Raw genomic sequence first — 13105 nt, forward strand, 5'->3', positions numbered from 1 at the left:
GGTTTGCTCAATGGGGTCTGCACATCTTTTATCAGAGAGGCTCTAATGCCATCATGCCCTGGAGCTGAGTTTTTTAACTGCATTATAACCTCACACACTTCATTACTGTTTGGAAGATCAAAGCTATCCATTATTGGAAATGAATCTTTAATATAGTCAACTGGATCAATCGTTGTGTTTTGGATCTTGTTGGCAAGTGTGATACCTATACTTGAAAAAAAATTATTAAAATGACAAACAATTTTATATGGATCAGACAGAACAGAGTTTCCATTAACAAAAGTTGAAGGAAACTTTGATGCAGCCTTTTTTCTTTGTAATAATTGGTTAATCGTTTTCCAAGTGTTTTTTATATTATTTAAACATTTTCTAAACTGATTGCTGTAATATTTTTTCTTAGATGCTCTCAACAAATGAGCAAATTTATTTTTATATAATTTATATGTAGCCAGATTTAGTGGAGTTGGCCATGTAAGATATATTTTATATAATTTATTTTTAATTCTAGAAGATTTTTTCAAGCCACTTGTAAACCAAGGGTTATTTTTCCTCACAACTCCATACAGTACATGTGTTGAGTAGATTAAAGCCATATTTATCATTATATCAGCCATACCAGCTTTTTGTGTATTCACACCAGCTAATTTGGTCCCACTTAAATGGACCACAGTTTTTTTTTTTGTAGTAGCCCTGTGTCTGACCAAACAACTGGATAGAAACGCACTTATTGAGGTGGTCCACTTTAAATGGATTTCTGTGCTGTTTATTCAGGTGTGATAATGAAATGGCCATAATAAACTCACTGCAAGATTGACCCCTTTTTGAACATAAGCCAACATAACAGGGCTTGTAATGAAAGTCAAATCGATTCAGTTTATTTTTTAAGCTCCAATATTCTATACATGTCGACCCAAAGCCTTACAGCCAATTCAATCAATTCATACAGACAGCTGTTGAAAAGTTTAAAGAGTCTAAAGAAATACAACACATTGCATCAAGTCATTGATGTGCAGAATTTACTCCATCTGGATGAGCATGGTGTCCCTGCACATTTCTCCCTCATACCAAGCATACATAAAAAGAAGAAACCTCTAGCAGAACCAAGCTTAGTGTGGGGGGTTTCAGAAGACAGAGCAGACACATGTAAAGAACAAAGAAAAACTGAACCAGGAATATTTTCAATATTTTCTAAGTTTCTATGTAGTGAATGTGGTACTATAGTTTTAACTGATCTGTTATCTGTTACTTAGTGATGCTGCTCCCTGCACTGTGTGTAAAACCAATTGAGCAACAAATAAGCTTCTCTTGACATGATAATTTTGTAGCTGTAATATAATTACATATATAAAGAGCAGAACACAGGTCTGCCATGATACTTTCTTCCATCTGTCCATGCTTGGCTTGTTTATGAGTTGTGGTTCATTTGTAAAAACTACAATGCTAAAATGAACCTTACCAAATGGATGTATTTTTGCACAAAAAAGTGCACCTTTGGTCCAGACCAAACCAGCAAACAAAGGACTTTCCTGGTGTGCATACTCCCTAAACTTAGGAACAAATCACATCAGAGAAGTTTCCTTTAGTTTTTCAGGTTTTTCTCATCAAACCATTAAATAGATGAAAGATTAAAAAGCAGACAGTTGTCTTACTTAAAGTTAATGTTTTAGTTTGAGATATGGGAATCAAAGAAACTCTTTTTACCTGTCTACGTTCTTGCTATATTCTGTAATTTTGAATACATTTTAATCAGCTTAGAGGTTATATTTTATGCTTTTAACAATTTGCTAGAAAACTAGTTTTGTTTTTGTTATTTTGTAGTTGTGAAATAAATGGTAATTTTTGTAAAGCAAAGGAACAGTCTTGGAAACTGACACGTTTGAAACATAGACCTGCATAATACTAACAAAAACATTTATGACCTTCCACTTTCCCCCCCCTTTGCAATGATGTCCATAATGGATTGCTTTACCTTTTCTTTGGGTTTCAGGGACATAGCCCCTAGTCGTTCATAATGAAGTTCAACTTGTTCAGAAGGCCTCAGGCCGTTGCGGCTGCTGAGCCAACCAGTGCCACCACTGTGACCATGGCTCCCTCGCTGGTTTCAATCACTACTCCGGCTTCAGACACCTCAGGCTCCAACAACACAGAGATTAGCAAGAATGACATGTTTGAAGAGATCAAAACCAAATTCTTCAATGAAATTGATAAAATTCCACGTAAGTACCACAAACGTTGCAGAGATCTCTTCCAAAAACATTATATCTGAATTATAATGTTTAACCTTTGCTTCTTTAACCAGTTCCTCCATGGGCTTTGATTGCTATTGCTGTGGTGGCGGCATTGCTTGTCCTTACTTGTTGCTTCTGCATCATTAAAAAATGCTGTTGTAAGAAGAAGAAGAACAAAAAAGGAAAGAAGGGCAAAGACGGCTTTAACATGAAGAACATGCAAGGTGGCGAGGTATGATGGATCAATTTTCCTGCACCCCTGAAGGCTAGTGTAGTAATATGTTGTAATCTTTTTTCTTTCTTATTCATATTATATTTTAATTTATATAAATGATAACATATTTTACACAGAATACTTTTTTCTAATCAAGTTTGATTTTTCACCGGCAGCCCTTTTAGGCCAGGCAGTTGAGGACACAAGGAGAGCTCTCTTCCCATCTGCTTATTGTTGTTGTGTTGTCTTCTAATGTGATGTACTTTATTGTTACTCTGTGGTTAAAAAAAATGACACACATTGATAAGAGGTGGCAAAAAATATAGACTATAAAAATTATTTATGTTTCTTTATCTATGAAAAATAAATGCTTTAACAAAATGCAAAAATGAAAGAAAACTATTAAAACTAATGAGGTAATTTACAAATCTATGTGATCCACGTTCTTTGCTTTAGAAGTCGAACGTGTTTACCATCCTCATCTCAAGCGTGTCATTTCTCCTCATAACTGTGGTTGTGGTGGTTTTGATTGCCTCTTCTTTGTAGTGTGTTTGGTGTCTTGTGAGTTGAATCTCTTCCTCTCTCTGCTCTCCTCCTTTTTCCGCTTTCTTTCTGTTTTGTGTGTGCCTCGTGTTTCTTGACTGTGGTGGACCCCTGCTCTACGGTAGGTGGATAGCTCATGATACCTTCTGCCCCGAGGGCGGAGGGGGGTTTCATGGAATGAAAGTCGTAGCTTCCTTTGTCTCCCCCGTTTGTTGCAATGATGTTATGGTAGCCTAAGAATGTAACGATAAGAAAGCTATGATGTCCTCCATAAACCCAGGAGAGGAGAGTCTAACCATCTAACACAATGTTTGCTGGACAAAGTAACTGTTATTCACAACATGATATGCAAGAAGAAACTCTTAACATTATTAATCAATGCATGTGAAGAAGGGCATGATTGGTCATGTGGGAGACATGGAAATGATAATGATGAAAGTGCATGAAAGGCAAGAAATGAAAAATGATTGAGACAATCATAGAGACAGGAGGTTACAGAGACACCTAATGGCCCTAAATTAAAAGAAAAAGGCAAGGTTACTTTGCAAATGCTTTGATTCAATTTCAAAATATCTTTAGAGCAAACATTTAGTAAGCATGCAAAAAGCTGGCTGGGCTTTTTATCCTTGACACTTGACTGTGAAAATGGTGAATGCAAAAAGTGTTTTGAGGCACAGGAATAAAGGGTTAAACTAGCCTTGATTTTTAAAGCTTGGTATTTATCATAGTTAAAAAATAGATGAGAATAGTTTTCATCTGTCTAATGAAGAGCATAATAATCTGTGTTTTGCCTGGGCTGAAGTTATCTCCTTTTGCATTTCAAGAAACCATGAACACATATAGACTTCTTATTTCCGACATTTACAGTTGCTGAGGCATTTTCCACAAATATTTTAAATCACTTTGTAGGTTTAAGTCTTTTATTATTGTTATTATTGTTATGAACTATTTAATAGTGTTACCTATAATCGCTTCCTGGAATTTAGATATTTGAAGTCCTGTCATTGATTGTACAGGCCTGCACCTTCATAACAAATATAGAATAGAGCCTTCCTTAGGTATTATTACACTTAAAGGTTTTCGATCTTTTTTTAGCTGCTGAATTGGCGCCATATAAATAAACTGAATTTTAATCGGTCAGATAAATACGATGTAGCACTGATCCTTTAATTCCTACAAAATATTCAAGTCTTTCTAAAAGAATATTATGATCAACTGTATGAAATGCAGCACTGAGATCTAACGGGGCGAGTACAGATATAAGTCCATTATCTGAGGCCATGAGAATATCATTAGTGACTTTCACCAGAGCTGTTTCAGTGCTATGATGAGCTCTAAAGCCAGACGGAAACTCTTCAAAAAGTTCATTATGGTGTAAGTGGTCACACACTTGTTTGGCAACTACCTTATCAAGAGTTTTAGATAAGAAAGGAAGATTGAATATAGGTCTATAATTGACCACATCATCTGGGTCAAGAGACTTAAATACAGGTTTAATTTAATTTAAAGTACCACCGTTATTAACTGCCATAACCCATTTTTGAAGGCCTCGCATTTTTTTTATGAAGTTGGCTGGTAATCACTCTTCAACTCTTCACTTCAACAGTAGTGGACATAGAAAGCTTTATATTTCAAGCTCAGTTAAGATATATTTTTTGTTGAGTAGCATTTTTTTTGTATACACAATATGGATGTGTTTTTTTGGAAATACAAAAAATATTAATAAATACAAAAGTTTATGCCATAATTGACTATACTGATGGTGATGCATTCGTGTAGGTGTCTTGAAAAGAAAATACATTATGAAGTGACTTTCTCTTGGTGCTATATTAGACTAATCAAAACCACAGTTGAAACGGACTCACATGAATTACTGTATGTGATGAAGCAGTACAAAAGCATCAATCATTTCCTCATGGTTATAAAGAAATATCCTCTATATTTTATAGAGTTTTCCCCAAGTAAACAACTAGTTGTAGGAACTTATGCATTTATTCAGGCTTATTTATGCAGCACATTTAATTAAACCCAACCATAAGTTTCTAAGATCTTGATGAGATTTTATTAAGCTGCAGTATCAATCAGTTTAGCATATTCATGTTTAATAAAGACCCCTTAATTGCATGTCTCAGTCTCTGAAACCAGATTAAATCATCAGCGGGGAGAGAGGACACTAATCCAACAACAATCTTTTTAATCATTATTGAGTGAGACTATATCTGTACATGGTTTCTGGAAACTGGCTAATTTGCCTTGGATGCTGTTAATTTAAGTATATAAAATTAATTAATCTCTGTGTATATTATATTTACATTTATGGTATTTATTGGTAGGGCTGTTGTAAGCCAGTTCCTTTGAGGATTGATTGAAAAGGGCATCTCTGCTGATATCTGAAATTTAACAAGAGAACTCTGTTTTTTTTTTCTGAATTGACTCAAGGTTATGTCATTTTTTATCTTTAGTGGAACAAGCATGCAATGCCTCCACTGACACTGGCTGTCTCTGTCCCGCTCAAGCATGTCACAATAGTTGCCCACTGATCCAAAAACACTGAGGGGAGAAGTAAAGGATTAAAAAGTAGACACAAATTCTATGCAAAAATAAGATTGTTTCAAACTTAAATCATGTTTTATTGCTAAGGTAAGTCTTAACAAAAACATGTATCTCCCAATTTAAAAAAATCTTGGATCTCCAGTGTCTGTGGCATGCTGATGGTTATGGTGAATCCCTGTGGTGCAAATCTGAGTTCAAAAGTGTTTTAGTTAGTATTTTTATTTTGTCACCTTCATACAACAGAAACACCAGGATGATGATGATGAAGAAGAAGGAGAGACCGGGATGACAGAGGAGGAGAAAGAGGAGGAGGAGAAGGAACAAGAAAAACTGGGAAAGCTGCAATACTCTATTGATTATGACTTTGAAAATACAAAGGTCTGTGACTTTCCCTCCAAAATATATTGACCAAGTTTGATAAAATGAGATGTTAACTATTAAAGAAGAGATAAATGCAAAGCAAACGAAAAGGAGATAGGAAATGTTGCTGTAAATTAAAGGATACAAAAGTTTCCATTAGTACCGTACTTTATAAAATTGTGCAAATTGGTGTTTACCAAAGGTCCATGTAGTTAGTCACTATAGAGTTATAACTGTCAGATCATGTTATATTTATATAAGGTCTATGATATACACATTTTTTTATTTAAAAAAACAAAATTACAATAGCTCTGTCATGATCCTTTCTCTACATATTTATTCTCAACACAGCTCACAGTCGGCATTCTTCAAGCTGCAGATCTGATGTCCATGGACTCGGGTGGAACCTCTGACCCTTACGTTAAGGTCTTTCTTCTCCCCGATAAGAAGAAGAAGTATGACACCAAGGTGCACAAGAAAACATTGAATCCAGTCTTCAACGAGACCTTCGTTTTCAAGGTAGGTTTTCTTTGCTGTGATGGGATGTAACAGGAAAAAAGACGGTGACCAAGTTTCTGGTTTTATACAGAAATGCTTACACCAAACTGTCCCTCCCTATCAGGAATATATTGATCCTGCAGCCAGTTTAGCTGCTGCACTGGCTAACAAGCCCCTTAGAGTATCATTAGATTATGTGGGGAGCTGAGCCAATTTGAAAAAAATCAAAAAATAGTAAAAAAGTAGTTATGTCAAAATGCTACAGTAGGTCTAAGATTGGCAATGACAAAATGCTAGAAATAATAGAATTTCTGACTTCAGAGAACAAATGTACAGACAGTAGATTTTATCCACCATTTAGGACTTAAAGACTGTTAAAGTAACATACTTTATTTGTCACTCTTTCTGATTTCTCATCATATTCAGTTCAACAGCATTTACATCAGGCTGGATAAATACATATTTTATGGTGTATTTTTATTGCGTACATTTGAGAAAGCCAGCATCAGCATACAGTACATAAAATCCTGTCTTTAAACTATAATTTTGAATTGTTTTTCAATTCTTCATCATTTTTTGCATTTAAATGTCGGTTTTCCTTTTATTAACTTTAAGTTGTTATTACTAACGACTTAATAACATGACATTTGTGAAAGTACTAAATGATACCGTATGTAGTCTGTCCTCTTTCACACCTGTTTCCTGAACCATGTATAAAAAACATAGATACCTTATAACCTGCAGTGGTTCTTTCGATCAGGTACCCTACGACGAGCTGGGTGGAAAGACTCTAGTGATGTCAGTTTACGACTATGACAGATTTTCCAAACATGACGTCATTGGGGAAGTGAAGATACCCATGAACACCATTGATCTTGGACGTCCGATTGAAGAATGGAAGGACCTGGAGAGCGCTGATCAAGAGGAGGTGCCTTTGTTGATTATATCTACATAAAATACTATATTTAAAATTTGGTGAAAATACTTCATATTCCGTTATTATTATTATTATTATTCCGTATTAAAATCCCCCATAAAATTGTTTAATTACAAAATAAAATGCCTGAGGCTTCTACTTAATCCAAATTATTAGAGAGAAACTTTTTTCACAAATCTTGATGCAAACAGAAATGCTGGCTCCATCTCCCTGGCATCTGTTTATAATCTGTCTGTTTGAGACTATTTATTGTTAATATTTTATATTCAAAGTTGCAGCAAAGCCAGTGAGAGTTATGGATAACTCTCAACTGTTGTGCATTTGATGGTAAATACTTCATCAGTTGAAAATTAATTATATTTCACTTTAAAATGCTAGTAATTTTACAGAATGAATCCAGTTGTATGAAATCAGTTTTCTTAACATATAGAGTGCTAAAATCTTGTATTTTTTATGCAGTACATGTTATGCAACTCATCATCTTGAAACTTCTTACTGAAAGTGAAAAATAAAAACTGTAAAATTCCATTATTTGGAGATACAATCAAAATAAGCCCAAATAACCAAAACTAATGTATGATAAAAAAAACAAAACAAGAATGTTTAAATCTCCTTTGATTAAAAAAACTTAAAGGAGGTAATGTGCAAACAATATCCAAAGGGCTTGAGGATTGAGAGGAAAGTCAGAGGAGTGCACTGGACAAATAATTAAAGAGGTCAATTTATATAGATATTTGACAGACAGAGAATCATAAAAAAGAAAGCAGAAAAAAAAACTAAAATAAAATTAACAAACCCAATAAATCCAAGTAAGAGATATATCAGTTGAACAACCCAAATAACAAAAAACAAAAGCTGATTAGAGAAAGACAAAAAAGAGCATTTGTTTTTATTAACTTGCTATAAATCTAGCCATTTGTCTAATGAGCATGTGGACTTGTACTGTTCTTTTCTTGTTGTTGCTGCTCAGCCTGAGAAACTAGGAGACATCTGCATCTCCCTCCGCTATGTTCCCACGGCTGGGAAACTCACCGTCTGCATCCTGGAGGCAAAGAATCTGAAGAAGATGGACGCCTGTGGCTTGTCTGGTAAGGCTATCTGAAATTTAACTGGATGTGATTTCTGAATGACAAAGCTAAGATTTTTGCTGCAACTAAGTTTTTGTATGATGCTGTGCAAACTAGTCACAGTATTAGTCAGAGCACACATCCCTTTTGCCTATGTACTTATAAAAAACACAGTTTACTTTTTATATACTATAGTTTATAAAATGGTATTTACCGAAAATAGATGCTTAGATAACAATAGAATAAGAGACTAAAGATGATACTTATATTTTGTTTGTTGAAAATAGTTATCTCCTTCTCATTATCTGCTCTGCTGCCCAGATCCGTATGTGAAGATCCAGCTACTGCAGGGAGGAAAGCGCCTGAAAAAAAAGAAGACAACTGTAAAGAAGAACACCCTAAATCCATATTACAATGAGTCATTCAGCTTTGAAATCCCACTGGAACAGATGCAGGTACAGTAAAAGTCAAATCTGACCACCTAGGGCCACATAGAAGACAGTTAGTATTTCAAATACATTTGTTTTGGTGTGCTGCATTAAAGTAAAAGGCTAAAGATGCCAGGTTAACTTTTTTTTTTGCATTCATTTCTTTTAATTCATCTTACCTGTTGTGATTTTCACTGCATTCTGAATTTTATTCTTTTAAAGTTTATTTTGCCTTAATCAAAAATACACATGGGTTTTTGGTTTGGATTGTTCAAAGACCCATGAAATTACTTTTGACACTCAGGCAGCATCAGGTTCAGAAATCGTGAGCTACTTTAGAAAATTGGCATTTCAAGGTCTAGCAACAGCAACTTTTTGTTCAGTGTGTAAGAAAGCTTTTATCGTAATTGTCCCAGTGAGACTCTGAGTCAATACAAGCAGTAACACATTTCTCTTTAACTAAGCTGCAGTGGTAGCTTGACCTGGCAAATATATAGCTTAGTGAACTGAGATATGATGCTGAAAGAAAAACATATCATTAATGTTGAACGTATCTCTGTTTCTTTCTTTTCTTCATTCCCAGAAAATCTTGGTGGTGATCACAGTGTTTGATTATGACAAAATAGGTAAGAACGACGCCATCGGGAAGATCTTTGTTGGCAGCAAGGCTACAGGTTTGGGTCTTAAGCACTGGTCAGACATGCTAGCAAATCCCCGCCGCCCCATTGCCCAGTGGCACCCACTGCAGCCAGAGGAAGATATCGATGGTCAACTTGCAGCACTGGCAGCAAAGAAGTAACAAGCTTCATTAACCAGCTATTACCTGGAAAACCATCCCTACTTTGCATGAATCCTATGACCTAACAAATGACTGCTTGACATAAATCCCGCTCGGCAAAAAAGAGACATCTTAGGATAACTTCTTATGTACAGTTAATTTGATGAAAACTCTTTTCAAGCACCAGGTCTCAGTTTATACTTAGAAGGTTAGAGTTCAGTTATTAGGTCCAGATAGTAGTTTATGAATGATCAGATTCTAGACTTTTTCATTTAAAAGCTTATTTACAGGGTGCTAAAAATGGGTGAAAATAACCTTAATCACTATATTGGATAAAAGCTTTAGTTTAGTTTATGGAGCATGCTTTACTTGCCTCCCTTCTGTGGTCTACTCTGCGCAGAGCATACCTAGCGATGTATGTTGCTTATAAGTGTGCTGTGCCCTAAAATAGAAAGTGTGACAGTCTGGAGCAAAGGGCTGGTTTACATTCATTAGCGTTAGCAGATTTTTCTAGAATAAATCAGGTTGAAGTCACTAAATGCAGCAGCAGGTGCTGCGGTTTCTTTTCAACTATTATATTTCAATATTTCATTCACTGTTTAGCAAGACTCATATATGGTCTGATATGTGTCACCTGTTTCTCTTACCATGAAGATACATCTATGCATTTAGGATTAAAACAAAAATGGCAGATCAGATGCAGATTGGACATATGAGTGTGCCTTCCTGATATGACACTTGAGACGTATTAAACTGGTTTAACTGTTTATGTTCAAGAAGCTGAATCTTATTTAAAAGACTGTGGTTGTGCCATCTGCTTTAAGACTTAAGCTATGTTCACCATATGGGTTTTAACATCTATGAAATAAGTACAGAGGGTTGCAGATTATGCTTATGCTCAAATAGATACACGTTGCTTCCTTTAAAATGCTGCTATTACAACTTTTTTTTTCTTTCTGAATCCATTGTACCTCTTTGGTTGGTGTGTCATACTTTTACATGCACTCTCTGTCAGAGGTGAAACCTTTTTTATAGAGAAGGGGATTAGAAATGTAAAATGTAGCCTCTTGTTTTAAATGAATCTGAATTCATGTATAAAATGCAACTTTGTAGACTATTAACATGCAACTGCTGCATCATACATGCAAAAAAGTCCATCTTGTGGACCGTGGGCTTCAACCAAATAAAGCTGATCAGCTAGAAACAAGCTTTGGGATCCAGTTTCACAACCTCGTCATAGACAACTTGTAGTTACAAAATCGTGTGTACATACAGCCACTGGTTTGATTAATCCGATCCGATTTTTTTAAATTAAAATTAAAAGCCCTCTGACGACAAAAGCTTTTTCCTCCAAACTAATATAAAATGAGGAGAAAGGGCTTCCTGTCCAATTAAATCAGATCAAAGGTTCTCCTAAATTTTAACACAAATGAAAGAAAAACCTGAAAAGGACAGTGTTTGTTTATTTATTTGGTAAATTTTTTGACATTTCCTCAAGCATATTTTTTTTATCTTTGAAGCAGCTAACTGAAGATGAGCCTCAGAATGCTAGTGAGTCAATCCAAAGCTCTTCCATCCGCTGCAGAAATTATGCATAATGCTAAGTTGTTAATAGTCTACAGCATGTAATTACAACATGGTGTAAATATGTGCATGTTTTAAAGTTAATCTATATGATGTGTATGTGTGTGTTTGTGTTCAGTGTCATTTTTGATAATAAAATGGAGCAAAAACAAAGATATGCAATGATCTACAGAGTATGTATTTTTTCTCAATGGGCCTGAGTGTATGCTTAGATAATCTGTGTTTAACGTTAACAGTGTGTTTGTTTGATGTGTTCATTGTTCAATAGTCAAAGTCTTCAAAAATACAGCATGAATGTGTGTTTTATTTAAATTGTTTCATAGGTGTTACAATACAGTATAATCTAACTGAAAATCAGTTAATGTTAATTTAGGATAGCACTGTGTGTTTGTTACTAAGCAGCAGACTGTAAATATGTAAACCCCCTTTGTCTTAATGCCCCCTAAGTGATTTCTATGTCCATTCCTGCCAATGAGAGTCAGATACAGAAATATAGTAAAGTGTTTTAGATCCTCATCCTACATTTTTGTATGTAAATGTTACATGCGCTTATTGACTTCTTATCATCTTCTGTTTCTGATTATCACACAATATTGTTGTTGTCTTGTTCAGCATGGGTCTTTTCATCATCAATGTTGTTATTTTTCACAGAGAAAAAGAGATGGCATTGCTACAGCTCTGCATGCTCTGATTTGTGTCTTTGTTTCCAACCTTCTTCTGTATGTTATTTCAACACCCACTAAAACCCTACTCCTTGTGGCATATTCTACATAAACATTAGGCAATGTCATCTCATCTGAGGAGCTCAGAGAGATATTAAAAATAATTTTGCAAAGTGAATTTAATTAATCTTTGTGCATAGCATCTCTTAAAAATCCATACATTTTATGTTTCAGTTTACTGAAAGTTATTTTGGAACTGTTGCACGTAGAATTGTTTTTGCAATAGAGACAACAAAATCTCACGTCTTCCTGGGTCGATGAAGTACAAAGCAGACCTGAACTGTGAAAAATCAACTCCCACAAAAAAATACTTCCAACGTCCTCTTCAGATTCAACTATCTTTTTGGAAATTATATCACAAACAGAATACCATCGTGTTCTCTTATAAGAGAAAAGATGAACACTTGTCTCTTTTCACCATTGTTTTTTTGAGTTTTAGATTTGTGATGTTCACAATTTTTTTCTCTTAAGTGGAAAGAAAAAAAGAAACGACTAAAGAACACGGAAAAATAAATCAATTCTAGTAGGTTTGAAGCACCCAAGGGAGGGATATATACCTGTGTGTTGTCAAACTGTTCTCATAGAAATAAAACCATCTTGAGCTTCATTGTCTTATTTGGTGTGGAGCGTGCTTTTCCTCTTGTGGTCAATAGGTGACAGTGTTGAATAGCTCATGTTCTTAAGATCACAGTGGGAGAGAAGAGTTGAATGACAAACCAATAAATATCTCCCACATTTGGACTGTTATAAACAGTGATCAGTGGAAAAGATGAAAAAAGCATATTGTACATCTGTAGAATACTGTTCAATAACTATTTGACTTGTTTTATTATAAATGTTAACAAAGTACTTTGGGATATATGGGATAAATCTCAAACACAGATTTTTGTTCACCTTCAGATATGGCTATTTTATTTCTTTCGTTTTTTTTATTTACTTATTGCTTAACTAGACAGCATAAATCAATATCATTCAATTAAGTTTATTTATATAGTGCCAATTCACAACATGTCAATTCAGGGCAATTTACAGAGACAGTACATGCAGAATGGTTAAAAATATAGAGGGGGTAAGTTTTTGTGTATGTAAGATTCAATGATGTAAGGTGAGACTGAATGCACTAACCCTTCTCAAACGGAAAAGTATTAGTGTCATATGCTTAAACCCTCCACTTACCTTATTTTAGTTTCTGT

General features: G+C 34.8%; 1 protein-coding gene across 4 annotated transcripts in view; it reads left to right on the plus strand.

The window, feature by feature from the left end:
• The window catches only part of LOC107089162 (synaptotagmin-2-like), a 34701-nt gene extending 22202 nt beyond the window's left edge, over positions 1 to 12499 (plus strand). For 3 of the 4 annotated variants that reach the window (XM_015381797.1, XM_015381796.1, XM_015381798.1), the window contains 8 exons: positions 1988 to 2216; positions 2300 to 2460; positions 5782 to 5916; positions 6250 to 6417; positions 7157 to 7324; positions 8304 to 8421; positions 8722 to 8855; positions 9412 to 12499. In XM_015381797.1, the coding sequence (XP_015237283.1) occupies positions 2012 to 2216; positions 2300 to 2460; positions 5782 to 5916; positions 6250 to 6417; positions 7157 to 7324; positions 8304 to 8421; positions 8722 to 8855; positions 9412 to 9627 (1305 nt within the window). In that variant the 5' untranslated portion in view covers positions 1988 to 2011 and the 3' untranslated portion in view covers positions 9628 to 12499. The remainder of the gene's footprint in view (positions 1 to 1987; positions 2217 to 2299; positions 2461 to 5781; positions 5917 to 6249; positions 6418 to 7156; positions 7325 to 8303; positions 8422 to 8721; positions 8856 to 9411) is intronic. The other variant, XM_015381799.1, reaches the window with a different exon arrangement.
• The last annotated feature ends 606 nt before the right edge of the window (positions 12500 to 13105 follow it).

The sequence above is a fragment of the Cyprinodon variegatus genome, unplaced genomic scaffold (genome assembly GCF_000732505.1).
Source record: "Cyprinodon variegatus isolate N-32 unplaced genomic scaffold, C_variegatus-1.0 Scaffold241, whole genome shotgun sequence".
Classification (NCBI taxonomy): Eukaryota; Metazoa; Chordata; class Actinopteri; order Cyprinodontiformes; family Cyprinodontidae; genus Cyprinodon; species Cyprinodon variegatus.